Source organism: Bombus vancouverensis, chromosome 2 (genome assembly GCF_051014615.1).
Source record: "Bombus vancouverensis nearcticus chromosome 2, iyBomVanc1_principal, whole genome shotgun sequence".
Taxonomy (NCBI): Eukaryota; Metazoa; Arthropoda; class Insecta; order Hymenoptera; family Apidae; genus Bombus; species Bombus vancouverensis.
In genome coordinates, this window is record NC_134912.1 from 5,439,093 (window position 1) to 5,455,511 (window position 16,419).

At 30.4% G+C, this 16,419-nt stretch overlaps 4 protein-coding genes across 7 annotated transcripts in view; 2 read left to right on the top strand and 2 right to left on the bottom strand.

Moving 5' to 3' along the window:
* The first annotated feature begins 267 nt into the window (after positions 1-267).
* Pis (phosphatidylinositol synthase) lies at positions 268-2,531 on the top strand. Of its 2 annotated transcripts, none has more exons than XM_033343231.2 (5): positions 268-399; positions 512-613; positions 1,372-1,660; positions 1,732-1,895; positions 1,975-2,531. In XM_033343231.2, the coding sequence occupies exons 2-5, from the start codon at positions 568-570 to the stop codon at positions 2,127-2,129; spliced, it is 654 nt and encodes a 217-aa protein (XP_033199122.1). In that variant the 5' UTR covers positions 268-399; positions 512-567; the 3' UTR covers positions 2,130-2,531. The 2 variants fall into 2 exon arrangements, with proteins under 2 accessions (XP_033199122.1, XP_033199121.1); XM_033343230.2 differs by having other exon boundaries at positions 298-428.
* Positions 2,532-4,546: 2,015 nt separating this feature from the next.
* Positions 4,547-6,551, bottom strand: LOC117161572 (leucine-rich repeat-containing protein 47). Its single transcript, XM_033343206.2, has 4 exons — positions 5,875-6,551; positions 5,327-5,803; positions 4,928-5,255; positions 4,547-4,769 (listed from the first exon to the last, which is right to left on the bottom strand). Exons 1-4 carry the CDS (start codon positions 6,461-6,463, stop codon positions 4,568-4,570), a joined length of 1,596 nt encoding a protein of 531 aa, XP_033199097.1. The 5' UTR covers positions 6,464-6,551; the 3' UTR covers positions 4,547-4,567.
* Positions 6,552-9,054: 2,503 nt separating this feature from the next.
* Positions 9,055-12,445, top strand: LOC117161575 (zinc metalloproteinase nas-4). Its single transcript, XM_033343211.2, has 4 exons — positions 9,055-9,866; positions 10,404-10,709; positions 11,183-11,316; positions 12,051-12,445. The coding sequence occupies exons 1-4, from the start codon at positions 9,494-9,496 to the stop codon at positions 12,156-12,158; spliced, it is 921 nt and encodes a 306-aa protein (XP_033199102.1). The 5' UTR covers positions 9,055-9,493; the 3' UTR covers positions 12,159-12,445.
* A 1,999-nt stretch (positions 12,446-14,444) lies between these two features.
* The window catches only part of LOC117161573 (glucose dehydrogenase [FAD, quinone]), a 34,380-nt gene continuing 32,405 nt past the window's right edge, over positions 14,445-16,419 (bottom strand). For all 3 annotated transcript variants that reach the window (XM_033343207.2, XM_033343209.2, XM_076625765.1), the window contains exons 7-8: positions 16,001-16,328; positions 14,445-15,474 (exon numbers count right to left, since the gene is read on the bottom strand). In XM_033343207.2, the coding sequence (XP_033199098.1) occupies positions 15,162-15,474; positions 16,001-16,328 (641 nt within the window). In that variant the 3' untranslated portion in view covers positions 14,445-15,161. The remainder of the gene's footprint in view (positions 15,475-16,000; positions 16,329-16,419) is intronic.

Below are 16,419 nucleotides of genomic sequence, written 5' to 3' on the forward strand. Positions count from 1 at the left end.
AAATTATCTAATATAAATTATTATTCCTTTAAAAGACGATATATTAAGCAATAGTTCACATTTGTTTTAATCTTTGCAATCTAATTGCAATAAAGAAAATTTTGGAACAAAATATAATATTTTTTCTCTAAATGTTGTAGGATTAAATAAGGATTGCATTTTATAAAAGTTGTGTTTTTTTGTTTTGTAATGTAATAAAGTCATATAAATACGGGTGAAAATATTAATAGATACAATACTGTTACTTGTGTGACTGCTATATACGTCATCGGGGATCGATATATCTCGAATCTCGAACCATAATACGATACGATTGTCGATTTTACTAATTCATTGACGTTATAGCTTCTCCTTAATATTCCTTTTTAGAGTAATTCGGATTAAGTTGAAGACGACACGGTGCGTATAAGTAGTGCGATAATTGCAAAGTGCGTAATTCATATAAGCGTAAGAGAGATTTTATTTAATATAGGCGAGCGTGGATAACATAAATTTCTACATTCGATTACAGATAACAGGTTCCGTTATTATTTTCCAAAACAGTGTGGGATAATCAGAAGCGGTAAAATGACGGAATCTGAGAATATTTTCTTATTTGTGCCCAACATTATTGGTAAATAAAGGTCCACAATCTAGCGTCCTTATGACAATTTGTGTCTATAATTTTAAATTTTTTGTAGACAAAAATATTGTGTGAATATTTTTGAAAATCAAAATAACTAAAAAAAAAAAAAGATTAAAACAATATTGATAGTATAACGATAGTTTATGTATAATTTATTATCTAATATTAAACAAAAAAGAATAGATTGGAAATTTAAAAAAAGAATCATACAAAACAGATATTTTTAAATATACAAGTAATATAACACTAAAATTGTATTTTTTTATTCTTATTGATTTTAAACAATAAAATGATTAATTGAACAGAATTTATTTATAATATATTTATACATGCATATTATTTTATAATGTTTGAATTCGTTTGCTACATTAATGAAATAGAATGATAGCTATGTAATGTATATTCATATATGTTTATCATTTCTGATGAATGGTTATGAAGATTAGCTATCTTTGATACATGCATTACAAATTTAAAAAACTTCTTATTGCTTGCAGTTTAATTGGGAATATGATAAGAAAAAGATCAAAAGCATTGCACTTTATAGACTTCCTATATTGATTCATAGTAATTCAAAGAGAGTAGTTTTTTATATAACCTTTCATTATATATTTCAAATAAAAACATTAGAATTTTATATGTGTATCAATACTATTGAAATTCTAATAAGTTAAAAAAGATATAGAAGTAATATAATTAAGGACAGTAATAATAAATAATGTATATATATATGTATGTATTAACAGGCTATGGCAGAGTGATTTTGGCTATCATATCTTTTTATTTTATGAGAACTAATTATGTTATTGCATCATGGTGTTACATCATTAGTGCACTATTAGATGCAGTGGATGGTCATGCAGCAAGATATTTCAATCAAAGTACCAAATTTGGTGGTATGTTAGATCAGTTAACTGATCGTGTTGGTACCATGTGTCTTTTAGCTACATTGTGTATGTTTTATCCATCATACTCATTCTGGTTTCAATTAAGCATGGCCATTGACATTAGTTGCCATTGGATATATTTGCATACGTAAGGATAAACTTCATTCAAATGTATTATTATATCACCATACAAAAATATAAGAAAATATAATATTATAGATCACTTTTGCAAGGAAAAACAAGTCATAAATTTATTGATATGTCTGAAAATGCGATTATGAGTGTGTATTATACAAATCGTATAGTCCTATTTATTATGTGTGCTGGTAATGAAGCCTATTATGCTGCGCTATATCTCCTTTACTTTACAGAAGGACCTACTTGTAAGTTATTATTTCTTTATGTATATATTTTATTAACACTGTTATAATGAATACTACAAAATGTATGTTCTTATTTCAGTTCTCGGTATAAGTTTATTTAGATTGGTAATGTATCTTTCTGCACCAATAGCATTTGTTAAAACCTGTATCTCATTGTTACATGGATACGTAGCCTGTATTAATTTAAGCATTATTGATCTGAAGGAAAGACAAGAGCGTTTAAAAGTGAATTAAGTTATTGCATTTATTAAGTATTTAGCCAAAATAAAGATGATTCATCTTCCTAAGTTACATAAATATTTATATTATATTTTTATCAATTTATGCAACTGAATGTGCCACATTTGGAATTAAAATCCATGAACTATTTTAACATTAAGTAGATAAATGGTGCTAGTCATTGTTGAATTTCTATTTTAATAACAAGCATATTGTGAGCATTATATATATGTTATACTTCAGTACAGTTAACCTTTTAAAATATTTAAACAAATATCAATTCAGTAGATCTCATTATATTCTTGTATTTAATAAATGATTTTATATTTTCAAACGATACATAAAACTTAATGATTTTTTTGAAAATTTTTTTGTAGAATAGTATTAAGAGAAGATTAATAAATATACTAGATGTTATTGGGTTTCAAATATTTTAATGTAATATATTAAAAGTATATTTAATATATATTATAATTTCATATTTGTATATCATTTTATACATCGTAGTGTTACATTTTTGCTGTACTTCATAGTTTATTGTATATTGATGTATCCTAATCTGATATATAAATCTGATGCAAAAGATGTATAAAATTTAAAGAAAATATTTAATAAATACTTTTGCCCCTTATATAATATTAATATTATCTTTATTGTAGCATAATTGTTAATACAAAATATTATAAGCATATCATATCGATATTATATGTGACTAAAGAACATATATAATGGATCGTATCAGTTTAACATACATAAAAATTAATTATCATTAGATATTTATTGCTACGTATAAACATTTTTTCATCACATGCGTCAATTCATCTGTTGCTATAAAGATTTTTACTCACTATAAACATCCTCAAATATTTTTTGAGATTTAGAAAAGACGATTATTTATCACGTTCAAGAATTCATATAAAAGCGATAGGGTATAAAATAAAATAAAAAGTAATATAGAAATTTCTATAATATTGCATCAATCTATGTAATCTACTATATCTACAACAAAATTTATAAAAAGTGAAGCAATACAATATGCAATGTAAATATCATTTGTTGAAGGGGATATTTATAACATAGCTATTATTACTATCAGGACGTTCTGCTAAATCATTATAAAAACAACAGATAAATTATACAATGTGACACGTGTTTTTTTTAATTATAACAAAATTCTGTGAAATATACGCAATATACATATCTATTGTGATGTTCATTAACTTAATGTGGCTAATTGTGCTACCAATTTATAATTATACGGCATTACTTAAATGACAAAATGATCAACTAACCTCAAAAATTTCGTTCTCATTCCCCCGTCATGGCCAGTCATGTTTCGGCGCCATGTTAACACTTCAAACATTCGCGCATGTTGGAAAGTTCAGAAAATTTGTGCGAATTTCTTCTTGTCGTTAAACCTTCTGAAATGAAACTTTCACCAATTACGCTTAATAACATGAACAAAAACGTCTCACTTCGATGATATTTATAGTTTGCACTGCATTGTGATACACGAAACAAAGTACAATATTTATAAAAACAGATGAGAATTCTTCACCGGCTTACTATGGATGATTCGTGACACGACAGCGCCAATGTCGTCAGCTGCCTGTAAAATGGCGGGATTTTACCGGTATTTGAATTTGCGGCTAACCACCGTATTGTGTGCAAGATAATGTTAATTACAAAAGCATACATTATACAGATTAGGTATTCCTATTGTACGAGTTATGGTGACAAACGATAATTTTGTAATTTTCATGTTTCAATTTATATCTTTCGTTAAACCTAATAATGGTGTGGAATATTTCAGATTTTGAGAACGAACATAATCGTTTATAAAAATTATTTAAAGATATCAGCAATTTATATTTATCTAATCGATAAATATCGATACATATAAAAGACATTAACAGATTATAATTTTCATATATGTTTGTATGAAATAAATTAATATTGCCTATTATGTTTTAAATATGATGTATTCATGACATGTTGTGTAGTTTAATGTACTCAATTTTTATTTTGTTATGTATTTTGAAGGAATAAAATGTTAAAATATAAGTGGTATATTTTTTAAATATTTATTTTTCAGTTCTTGATTTTTAAAACTTAGTGTTTTAAATACTTATTATTTATTATTATCACTATTATTACATAGTTCCAAATTTCAGTACAAAAATATTATGATTAATAGATAATTATACATATATTGGTACATAGCTAGAAGATTATGTATAGAATATGCAAATATTATATTCATTGCATACATTAGTTACTAATTTAAAATTTTCACACAGTAAGAAATAAAAATTTATGATGTTGAGATATGAAAATAGCTTTCATTAACAGCTTGTATCTTTAGAAAATAATAATTAAAAGAATAAATAGGCAAAAAATAAAATGCAGATTAGATCAAACTTAAGGAACGATTAAATTGCTTACAGTATTTATTATTCACGCAATACAGTTATGAAATTTTCTGCAAAATTGAGATCTGCTCTTGAAGGATATAGCAGTTTCATATTACCTTCCATATCTACCACTTTTACTTGTACTACGAATAATTTATTATAGTTTGAAGCATTTTCTTGTTCTGAGAGACATCCCAAGCCAAGGGTGATTAGTTCCTTTAAAAACTGATCTAATACATTTCTAACAAAAAAAAAAATATACGATTATGTTATAACATAATTCGAATCATCCAACATCGTTAATTATTGTTTATTATTAATTTTAATAAAGCTAATTAAGATATAAGATTTGTACTAAGTAAATATTGATTGTATGTTATTAATAAATTATAATGTTACCTGCAGATCTGATATGATAAAGCACTGGTTACTTCTATTAACATCTCTTGAGTATTTACTGACATTTTTGTAATATCGCTATTTGTTATTGGTGGGAACGATATGACCTGTTCTGAAGCATCTAATAAACAGGGAAACATAGGTTTACCTTCTAATAGATAAAGATACTTGTGAATGCCAGAATATACATTGCGTTTCTTTTCTTTTCTTAAATTATCAGCTTCAGTTTGTAACTGTTGAAACAATGCAGAACCAGTGTAAACCTTATTACGCATTAGTGGCTTGATTTCTAATTCATTTGGTGGTTTTGCTGTGTACATTAAATCTCCTAAATATTAAGCATGATATTAATAAAATGTATTTCCATATATGTAAATTGTTTGTTTCTGTTATATTTACCAGGGGTAATTAATTTTAAATCATGTGTAGCAATAGTAGCTGCGTTTCTTCTTTCACATATACCATCATGTAATTTAGTTTGAAGTTGGATAAATTTCTTGAAAGTATCCTCTGTGAAGCTTATATTTCTAACAATACAAGCTGCGATATAGGGTCTAATATTTTTCACATATTTTGTAATCTTAATTAATGGTGTATCATTTGTTACTTTTAATACTTTCAATTTATGTGTTAAAATTTCCATTATGTTAGCATTATTTTCAGTTTCTGATAATTTTTGTACTTTCTTCCCTTTCTTTGATTTGGCATTTAAAGCAACAGAACCATCTTGTCTAGGGCAATGTAACTTGACATATTCTATTATTTGCTTATTATGGCACTGGTCAACTAACTTTGATAATCTTTTGTCCGTCAATGTATTTCCTTTTAAATACAGTTCCTTTAACTTATTACAGTCAGCTACTTCCCCCGGAATGACTGTAACCATAAAATTAATAATTAAATCAATTTTATAGACAAGATTTTTGTTTTACTCAAGGAAAAATTACCTGATATCAGATTGTCCGCAACATTTATTATTTTTAAGGAAGCAAGTTGATTTATAGTTACAGGAATTTCTTTTATTTGATTTCCATTAACATAGATTTCAGTGAGATGAATCAATTCTGGATAGCATACATCAGGAAAGGCTTCAAACTGATTGTTCGAAAGGTTCAAGATAGTTAACTTAATATTTCCAATTTGCGTAGGTAAGGATCTCAGAAGATTGGAACTGAAGTTCATAGTTGTTAATTGCGGAAGTTTACCGATTTCATCCGGCAAAGACGTCAATTTATTCCTAGAGCAATCGAGAACTTTTAATTTTCCTAATTTCTCGATTGTATCAGGTATCTTTGATATCTCGTTCGAATGCAATACTAGAGTTGTCAGGTTTTGTAACTTTCCTATTTCCTCTGGCACTTCTTGTAAACATGTCAGCGTGATATTCAAATAATTTAAGTGCTGTAGGTTAAACAAAGAATTATCAAACCCTCTTTTTTGAATCAATTCAGAAATTGCCGAACCTGATAACACTAATTCGTGTTTATTCTCTGCAGCGGCAGTTTTGATCACATGCCACGAATTATTGAGTGTCATTGTTTATAAATATTAAACTACTAGTAAAGGAGCAATGTTATTTACGTCGTTTCAAGGTTACTTGCCCGGCTGTTCAGTTTGAAAACGTGCGTTATACGATTAGAACGACATCTATGTAAGTACATAAGTATTTTGGTATTTATAGATACATACGCGTGCGATTTAAAAATTGCGATCACAAAGAAGAACATGACGAACGACTTCAGGTTTAACGGATACGTTTTAAGCTAAATAACAAATTTTTGGAACAAATTTTAGTCTAATGTCATTTTTATATCATAATATGAAGTTTAAGTATAAACTTGTAAAAATATATTGTAAAATGATGATTGTTTTCAAAGACGAAGATACGATTAGAACGACATCTATGTAAGTACATAAGTATTTTGGTATTTATAGATACATACGCGTGCGATTTAAAAATTGCGATCACAAAGAAGAACATGACGAACGACTTCAGGTTTAACGGATACGTTTTAAGCTAAATAACAAATTTTTGGAACAAATTTTAGTCTAATGTCATTTTTATATCATAATATGAAGTTTAAGTATAAACTTGTAAAAATATATTGTAAAATGATGATTGTTTTCAAAGACGAAGTATATTTCCTACATTTAATGAAAAATTATTGATGTTAAAGTTAGGCAACAATTTCAACTCGTGTGATACAGAAACTTAAACCCACGTACAGAATTATATAGGAATATTTTGATTAAAATAGCATGTTTGACGTATAAAATTATTAATCAATCATTTATTTAGTAATGAAAAATTGTTGCTCTTTTTGGTCTTTAAAATATTGTTTATGTGTATTGTTTGCAACTAGAGGAAGAAGAATTATTATATAGTTATTAAATGATAGATATAATTTTATTGCTTTATAACACTCTAACCCAAGTGTTAACTTTGTTAGTGTTAACTTTTATACATATTTCAGAAGAGATGTATTTATATGTTATATATCCTTGGGTAGTAATAAATTTTCAAAAAATTAATTTTCATCATGTACATATAAGTATATACACACACACGTTTTAATTACATTATATATGTTTTAATACGTTAACAAATTTATACATAAATTATCAACTTCTTAAAAATTCTCTTTATCCAATTGTAGAAATTTTATGTTTATATTTTTCTCCAGTAAACATTTTTTTAATTTCGGAAGTGTCGACCCACATGTAAATGAAGCTTCTAATAAATGCAAATTATCGCATGGGAGTTTAGGTTTGCAACTATCTTGTCAGTACAATAGGGAAGAGGGTATCGTGTAAAAATTTATCTTTTGACGCGATTCAAACAATTACTTGTTAGTACATATTGAACCGGTTTTTAACGTTTCTCACCTTGATACGGTTTTCCTTATCTAAGACGAATAATACCTTATCGTAGAACTGGAAAATTTAATTATTGAAATTTTTACCAAAACGCGGCAAAATTTTGTACGTGACACGAAGTGTACGAAAACACTGTTTTACGAAATAATAATCATGTAATATTCATGAGAGGGGACCGTTTTGGAAAGAGATAAATGTTCGATCGCTCTTATGATTCATTGACACATTTAAGATGCCTTTAATAGCTATAGTGAATTCGATGGAAAAGAGGTAAGTGACAGATATTATATACGACTATCATCTATGTACGATGGTGTCTTCGAGCTGAAGTTCCTGGCAAAAAGAAAAAGAGTATCATAAACCATAACCACTGGTTATATATGAAGAAAGACATTATTATTGGCCTTCGGGGTTTATAGCCATCGTCGCGAAGGAACTGGCAAGGTCCATAGGAAATATCGAGTAACGATGATAGAAAAGATCTGTCCACTGACATTTGCATCTGAATAAAGTGCGAAGGAGGATGTTAATTTCGACTGGTGTGAAAGACCGCTTAGAACGGCGTGTTAATAATACTTTGCTACTTGAAGTGACAATGCCAACCAGAATTCAGACGTGTCTTTTCTTCCGCATTTGCAAATAAACATTTCCGATCTTTTATATACGAAGTGAATTGAATCGCTCGTGTTATCTAAAAAAAGAAGTCAATTGGTCGACGTACAGCTTATTTTTAGAAATAAAAAGTTTAAAGAGGAAGAATAAAATCTTTTATTTTTATTTCATATCTCTGTTATATAATTTTTTTATTTAGAGATCTCCTATCTTTTTACGTCGTCATTTTATCTTTGTCAGAAATAAACTATGTCATATTTACATTTGCAACTATTAAAACTCGTCTAACTGAAATTGATTTATTTCTATTAATGTTTATCTTCATAGTTATAGAAATTTTTAGTTTGGGGATGAACCAGTTAATTTAGTAAACTGCATCTTTACTATTTTTATATTTTATAAAATGTAAAATATTTCCCAAATAATGTACAAGACACCCTATTTACCTAAGATTATACAGAAATTTCGTTTAAAAAAGAAAAATAGTAAAATCATATGAAAATGATGTATTTGATTTTAACACAAAATAAAGTTACTTTCTCTATATTATTTCTAAAGCAAAAATAATAAAGTAGTTAAAACGAGTCATTATGTCAAGTTATATTTATTTTAAATAACATTTATCCAAGTCAGTTTTAAGCTTACAATTAGTCACTCATACCGCAAACTCCAATCTTTGTAAACAACTTAACTAATTCCACCACCCAATGCCATCTTTATAACATTGCCATGATCTGTACAAAAAATCGTCGTTTATGAGTCAAGAAATATTATTTACTATTTTATTGGTGACATTCGCTCGTCGTGCTACTCCTCCACGGATCATCATCCCATACACCGAAGTGGCGTACGTGCCTATCGCGTAGTGGAAGCCTTCGAGGAACCGCGCCAGCAAATCTTGACTTCCTATTACCCAAAGTCCACGGTTATCACCAACCGTCCCCGATCGCTTCCGTATCGGGCGGAAACATCGGGTAGATCCACGGGTGGGGTTTCTTTAGGTGCGTATAAAGTCGGAAAGAACCGGCCGATTTTCGTCAGTGGAATCGATTCGAACAGCAGCGAAGATCCTTCCACATGTTCTTTTCTTCGAAGAAATTCACCATGAAACGTTGCTCCATCGTTTGTTCTTTCACATTCATTTTATTGACTTCTGCATCAGCTTGGCCGTTTCGGCGTCGAGACGTGCTGGATAATGCAGTGGATAGTCCTGATGGAGTGATTGCTCATTTACAACATTTTGGCGAGATGCTGTATCGCAATCCGGACAATGAAACTGGAGCAATGGTAGCGAATTGGCACGAGGGCTGGGATCGTAACCCGGAAGAATTGGGCAACTACGCGGAAGGTGATATTTTGTTTCCGCCACAACTCGAGAAGAATGGCTTGAGAGCGGAAGCTGCGCGATGGCCTGGTGGTGTAGTACCCTATATGCTTAGTCCTTATTTCAGTAAGTAGTATTGCGTGTATGCTATCTTGATTTTTTATAATGGTACAAGATGACACGATAGTCTATGGTTGGTTGTGTCTTAAAACATCATTTTTGGTTTTTTTTATTAATACATAGCGAGATAAATTTTGCTTTATTAAATTAAGAGAAAAAGACGATGCTTCAGTAGGGGAAAGAATAATATTATAAATAAAATTCGATAATGTTATTTACACATAAAATAATTAAGAGAAGAACTTATTTGATTGAATAATTGTAAAATGATATCTGAAGTATAGTGTATTTACTGAAACAGAAATTTAGAAAATCTAGAATTATTAGATTTTCAATATGTTATTATGAAATACGAGTTTTTTTTTTATCAATTTTCTTAGTTCTTATAATATTTCATAGTAATATACTGTATTCATCGTTGCTGCAGCTTATAGTGTTTTTATTTTATTACAGCATTTCATAAAGAAATGTTTAATAAATCGGCGAGAAACGTGACAGCATAAGAGAAAATCTTTTAGTGAATTTGATTGAATTTAATTACAGATTCGGCGCAGAGAAACTTGATTTACGAAGCTATGAACGATTACCATAAGTTCACGTGCATTAAGTTCAAACCCTATACTGGGGAGGAGAACGATTACATCAGGATCACGGCTGGTAATAGCGGTTGTTGGAGCAGCGTGGGAAGAATCGGTGGTCGACAAGACGTGAATCTTCAAGTACCAGGCTGTATGGTGAAGAAAGGAACAGTGATACACGAACTGATGCACGCCATTGGATTTCTGCACGAGCAAAGCAGATATGAACGGGATGAGTACGTCACGATTCAATGGAATAACATTTTAAACAGTAAGTGACCTGTTGTTGTTTTTGCTGTTGTATTTCGAATAGGTAATTTATATTTGAACAGATAATTTGCTGCTGGCTTCCTATTACTGTTTTTATAACATAACATTTTATCATATAAGCAGCTGTTAGAATAATGACAAGTTTTTAATTTGTACGATATCAAAGTTTTGAAATTCTTGATATCCAATAATTTTATTCCAAAATTAATATATTTTATATATTTCTTCTTTTATGAATTTTTAACACAGTTTTTATTATTTCATGCACTTTTGTCCTAATTCGAAATTCCTAAACACGAATGTATTAATTATATTTAACTAATATTATTAACTAACATCACAATACTCGTCTGACGTTCAAATAGTATATCTTAAACATTGGTTACAAGTTCTTCTCTCTGAACTCAGTTTGCGAGTGCAAAAATTGATAAAGCATGTATGTAAATAATAAGCAATGTATCATTATCTATTTAGGCCATGCTGGGAATTTTGAGAAAGCCTCGAAGGAAACCACCGACGCGTTCGGGGTCGGATACGATTATGGTAGCGTAATGCATTACTCTGCAAACGCGTTTTCCCGGAATGGACGTCCCACCATAGTACCAAAAGTGAGTAATGTAATAAGCTGAAGTCATCAAGGTCCATAACTTTCTATTTATAATTCTAAGTGATTCTGTAATTTTTCGAGATCTCGTAAATATGAATGATCGATTACCAGCAGTTTGATTAATTTTAATATCATATTACGTCGTTAATTACATCGTTTTTTAACAAAGATAATATCTCATCTTAAAGATCTCGTAAATCTGTTTGGCATTTATGAGTTTGTGGACCTTGGAAAAAACAGACATAGATATATGACAGCAATTAGAGATAATTCTGTTTTATTAATCAAACCAGCTGGTCTTAGTATTTGTATGAAATCCACGGATTATTATAATTTCATAAATAAGTATTGTTATTTTATATACATATACTTTTCTGTTACGTTATATTATAATTTCAAATTCTTTCCGATAAGTTAGCAAAATTTATTGCTATTTTTACTCTCATAATGCCTACATTCTCAGTACATGTTTTTGTAACGTCCACGAATATTTTGTTAACATGTCTGGCATTATCGGACATTTGTAGCGACCTCATACAATCTTTTTGCTTTTCTTATTTAAACAAGACAGAAGTTACCTTAAAAGCAAACTATAAACATGTTGCTTTATGCTTCCGGCGTAATTGCGAAAAAATAATAATGTCATGAAATTCATGGTACACCCACGTTTGCATGTCCTATGGATGACCGTAGGAACCCGGCGGCCTTCTAAGTTTTATCGGCGAAATATTCCAGGGCGCGACAAAGGTCCAACTGGGTCAAAGAGAAGGATTCAGCAAGAGGGACATACAAAAGATCCGAAAAATGTACAAGTGCAACAAACGCAGACGAAGCAGCTATTGATTGCCGGAAACGTGATCGACCAGAACTTGAAGGTTTCTTACGGACTTTCATTGGAACGTAGCAAAGAGAATCGTGAATCTAGTCTTTTACAATTAAATTACATTGCGTTACTTTTAAACGACGTCCAACTTTGGTTCGATCAAGATTTATAAAAATGAATGGCACTTTGAAGTGGAAATGGTAAATCGATATCGACGACGAAGCGGAACTTGCATTCGGAACAGTCTTTTTTATCTATATGTGTGTGTATGCGTGTGTATGTGTATAAGTAAATATTTGTATTTATAAGCAACAGTATTTAAGCGAATGTTGCTTGTGTTTGATTTATAACACTGTAATTGAACATATGATAAATAAACGCATATTTTAAGAATTCACGTATGTAGCCAACGTGTCTACATTTTACAGTTGTCCTGTTGGCCTTCTCGCATTGACAAAATATTCTAGGGTGAAACTAAACGCGAACTGGGTCACGGAGATAAATTCAGTGAGAGAGAATATCCGAAAGACGTATAAATGAAACGAATGCCAGCAAAAGTAGGCATCGCTGTTTGCAGACGGCAACAGTGACGCCAACATTGTATGAATTTTCTTAATAATTTAAGTAATTCATTGCTACTGTATTATTCTTGTTCTATGAAACCTTCGTCAATAAGAGTCGTGTGATATGAAAGAGTAATACATCTATACAAGAAGAACGTGATACACAATACGTTAAAATTATTATTTTTTAAGTTAATACTTAAAAAAAGGATTACTTTTAGAAAAATGGTATACATAAATAGCAAGTACATAATTCACGATCCTTCTTAATAGTCTTAATACATAAATTTTAAAACTTATGACGGCCTTTATATGTATATTTATAAGATTTTCAGAATTCTTGCTGTTTTCACGATCTTTAGGATTCCTAAGATCTCAAAGATCTCTGATTAATCCAAGATTTCTGTGGCATCGTATTTTTAAAAGTTGCTGAAGTTATTGGAGTTCCTGGAGCTTTTAATATTTCTAAGGATCGCTTAGTTTTCGGAAATCCTGTGGTGTCTACCATTTCTAAATCCTCCAGTTTTCTAATATTTTCACTGTATTTACGTTGTCTGTAAAGTGCTCTTTGTCTTGCTTTTGCACGGTCTTGAAACGATACTTGTAGATTCTACAGGCGGTAAATCAGATTTGTTTAAGAAATTATTTGAGGCTTGTCAAGGATGCGAGTTCCATAAGAATTTATGACGTCGTGTATTATGAATTCAATGTGACGTTTATGTGTATTGTTCCTTTCAAGTAATATTTGTTTAGATCTTAATACTGAAGCTACGATAAATACCGCAATGATGAAGTGAAATAATTATATAAGTTATCAAATATCATATACTAAGTTCTTAATTACGTTTTAAAGTTTCGTTTTCATTATTTTGAACTGATTTAAGTATGATATTACTAGGTTATGAGAATAACTTTAAGAAAGCTTCGAGACAGACTATGGATGACTTTAGCGCTGGCTACCATTATGGAAAAATAATGCATTATTCATCCTATGCATTTTCGAAGAACGGCAAACCTTCTATAATATCCAAAGTGAGTACTTGATTTCCATTTCCAACAATCCTGCTATTTTTCTCTTATCAATCGAATGATATTATTTGGAATATTTTTGAGTTTTATTAGAAATCAACGTAAATTTTATTCAAATAACAATATAACAATTAGATACTGATATAATTTAAGTATTAATCTTTCACGGCTAAGAAAAGAGGGATACAGAAAGGAAACTGAAAAATTGACTTACCTCTTTATTGCAACACTAATTTTTTGAAAATAGCTTAATAATTTGTTATTTATTGTTAATAGGTTACAAGTATATTTACGATGATCATTAGTTGATACAATTTATAGCTAATTTTTTATCTAAATTGTGTAAAGAAGATTTGCATCATTTTTTAAATTTATTAATAAGTTGTTGTTAAAACAGAAACTGTTTCTGTTCTCCTCGCTTACAGACTAACATATTTCATCGTAACCGAAATGTTCTACCTCTTCTACATTTAAGGATATTTATAAGGAAACATTGCGTTATTACTTATAATTGAGTATTGTATTATTATACTATATTTCCTTTTTTATAAATGATATTGTTATGTTGTCATATATTTTTTAACTTCTATCGTTTCCAAAATTACTGTTTCTGTTTGCGATTAAAGAAACAAATTTTCATAATCTGAAAGAAGATATCGCGAAAATACTAAATTGTTAAATGTGCATAATAGGTACTGAATAACGTAAATTACATTTAATTAGAACATTTGTATTTAACACTATTGCTGAACCCTATTTACAGTAGTTCGTTGCCTTTTCTTACATAAAAACGGTTTAAAGCCGAGGTAGCTGCCGCCATTACTGGAATAATTTCCTAAAATTACACATGACTAAGATTTCTCAAATTTATCTATGATATGAAATTTATCTACGATTGTATTTGAAGAAATTCTGACATCTCTTTAAATTCCTCAACGTCGCCATATTCCATGGTAATTATGCATGTTTAAATGCGCACAGCGCTACCTTAGCTTTCCTTGTCGAAATACTGAAAGAAATTTGTAATCAAATTCACCGTACTTTCAACCATCAAACTTTCCATGAAACTGCCTAACTCATTTTTTAATGAAACAATATCGATGATTTCAAAAAACTAAATGTTATTAAAAACCTGCACATAATTTTTCCACACAATATTCCTAGAAAGTAAAAATCAGTTCTTAATTTTTAGAAACATTTCCAATTGAAAATATTTTAAATAGCAGCAATAATTGAATGAAGGAGGTATCGTATGATTGCTTCATGAGCCATACGGAAATTATAATTTAAGAACGAATTGATCCTCGTTATTTGTCAAAATTAAACTTCCGTTCAGGTTTCAAAGGGATGATCAACTATAAATTTCTTTCAGTGAACGAAGTCCTGTCGTTTCGATTTCAAAGGGAGTTCCGTTTTGTGAGAAGACTTCGTTCAGCCGACCCAGGTCCTCTTGACGAAATCCGCAGCGCGTTCACCAATCATAATAGCAGGCGCATTCGTGTTACCGGAAACGACTCTTGGCATGATACTGGTATCCGCCACTCTGACTCCCCTCACTCCCCTCACTCTCAATTGATTGTCTACCACTGCGAGAGGATCATCCGGTGGGCCCATTTTGCAGGAACCTGCTTGATGATTCTCTGGTGCGGTGTCGTGCTTTACAGCGCATTCCCAGTATGCGTCGCAACCGAATTTCAAGTGCTCGCAATTCTTCACTGGTGTACGATCCATCTGCAATCCGTATCTGTCAAATAAACGGAAATTTGACGGTGTTGACTTTGATAATGAACGACAAGGTAGTAATAGAAAACAATAAAGAAAAAAATGTAGCGAAAGTAGTAAAGTAAGATAATATTAAAGTGACTGAAATAAGATCAATTTCATGGTTTAAAAAGTTAACAATTCGAATAATTTGGAAAACATTGTCAGAAAAAATGCGCAAATACGATATAATATTTTACAGAAATTAAACATTATGGTGTAGTACATCTCAATTTATATCGGCTCCCAGAATAAAATATATGAAATTCGCGGGGCAATTAACGCGTTGAACTTATTGCACTTCTATCCAAATTTTAGGTCTTCATCTACTTCTAAAAACCCTGATAACAAATATGTAGTCGAGTTCTACTTCCCACGTATGATCCATCAGGAAACAGTGACACTTGATCGACGATGCAATTGACCTCCGTTAAAGTTAAAAGCGTTCAACCAGAAAAAATCGATAGCCGAGTATAAATTACACTTGAATAGATAGTGTATCGTTATACCTGCTGAGAGCCTCGGTTTCAGATAATTTGATACTGAATTTAATGGCCTCTACAAGACCAGCCACGTCGTCAGGGTGGTTCAGATATTTCGGGTAAATCAGCGGCTTCGAAAGCGGATCGTTGTTTCGTAGACGAAGGTAACCACGACTTTTTGGGTGTAGATAAGTCGGAATGATGTAAATGGTGCGATTGGCACCTTTCGTTTCGCCAACCATGCCTGTCTCCGCGCAGTCTGCCAAGTAACCACCGAAGATCAGCTGAACATCCGGATGGTCGTCCTTTGGATTCGCGTATTTCGTGTTTATCATAGCAGTCACTTCAGAAATACCTGTTGATTAATGGGAAAGAAGTTAAAGGGTACGACTCATATATGTATAAATTTCTAAAAATATATGAATGAGATTTTAAATAAAAATTAT

Excerpts from the sequence above, each read along its gene's own strand:
- Pis (XM_033343231.2), top strand. The coding sequence starts at position 568 with ATGACGGAATCTGAGAATATTTTCTTATTTGTGCCCAACATTATTG. Across the intron at positions 1,661-1,731 it reads CATTGGATATATTTGCATAC|ATCACTTTTGCAAGGAAAAA; the intron begins GTAAGGATAAAC and ends ATAATATTATAG. Across the intron at positions 1,896-1,974 it reads CTTTACAGAAGGACCTACTT|TTCTCGGTATAAGTTTATTT; the intron begins GTAAGTTATTAT and ends TTCTTATTTCAG.
- LOC117161572 (XM_033343206.2), bottom strand. The coding sequence starts at position 6,463 with ATGACACTCAATAATTCGTGGCATGTGATCAAAACTGCCGCTGCAGAG. Across the intron at positions 5,804-5,874 it reads TGCGGACAATCTGATATCAG|TCATTCCGGGGGAAGTAGCT; the intron begins GTAATTTTTCCT and ends TTATGGTTACAG. Across the intron at positions 4,770-4,927 it reads TTATCATATCAGATCTGCAG|AAATGTATTAGATCAGTTTT; the intron begins GTAACATTATAA and ends TTTTTTTGTTAG.
- LOC117161575 (XM_033343211.2), top strand. The coding sequence starts at position 9,494 with ATGTTCTTTTCTTCGAAGAAATTCACCATGAAACGTTGCTCCATCGTT. Across the intron at positions 9,867-10,403 it reads TATGCTTAGTCCTTATTTCA|ATTCGGCGCAGAGAAACTTG; the intron begins GTAAGTAGTATT and ends ATTTAATTACAG. Across the intron at positions 11,317-12,050 it reads GTCCCACCATAGTACCAAAA|GGCGCGACAAAGGTCCAACT; the intron begins GTGAGTAATGTA and ends GAAATATTCCAG.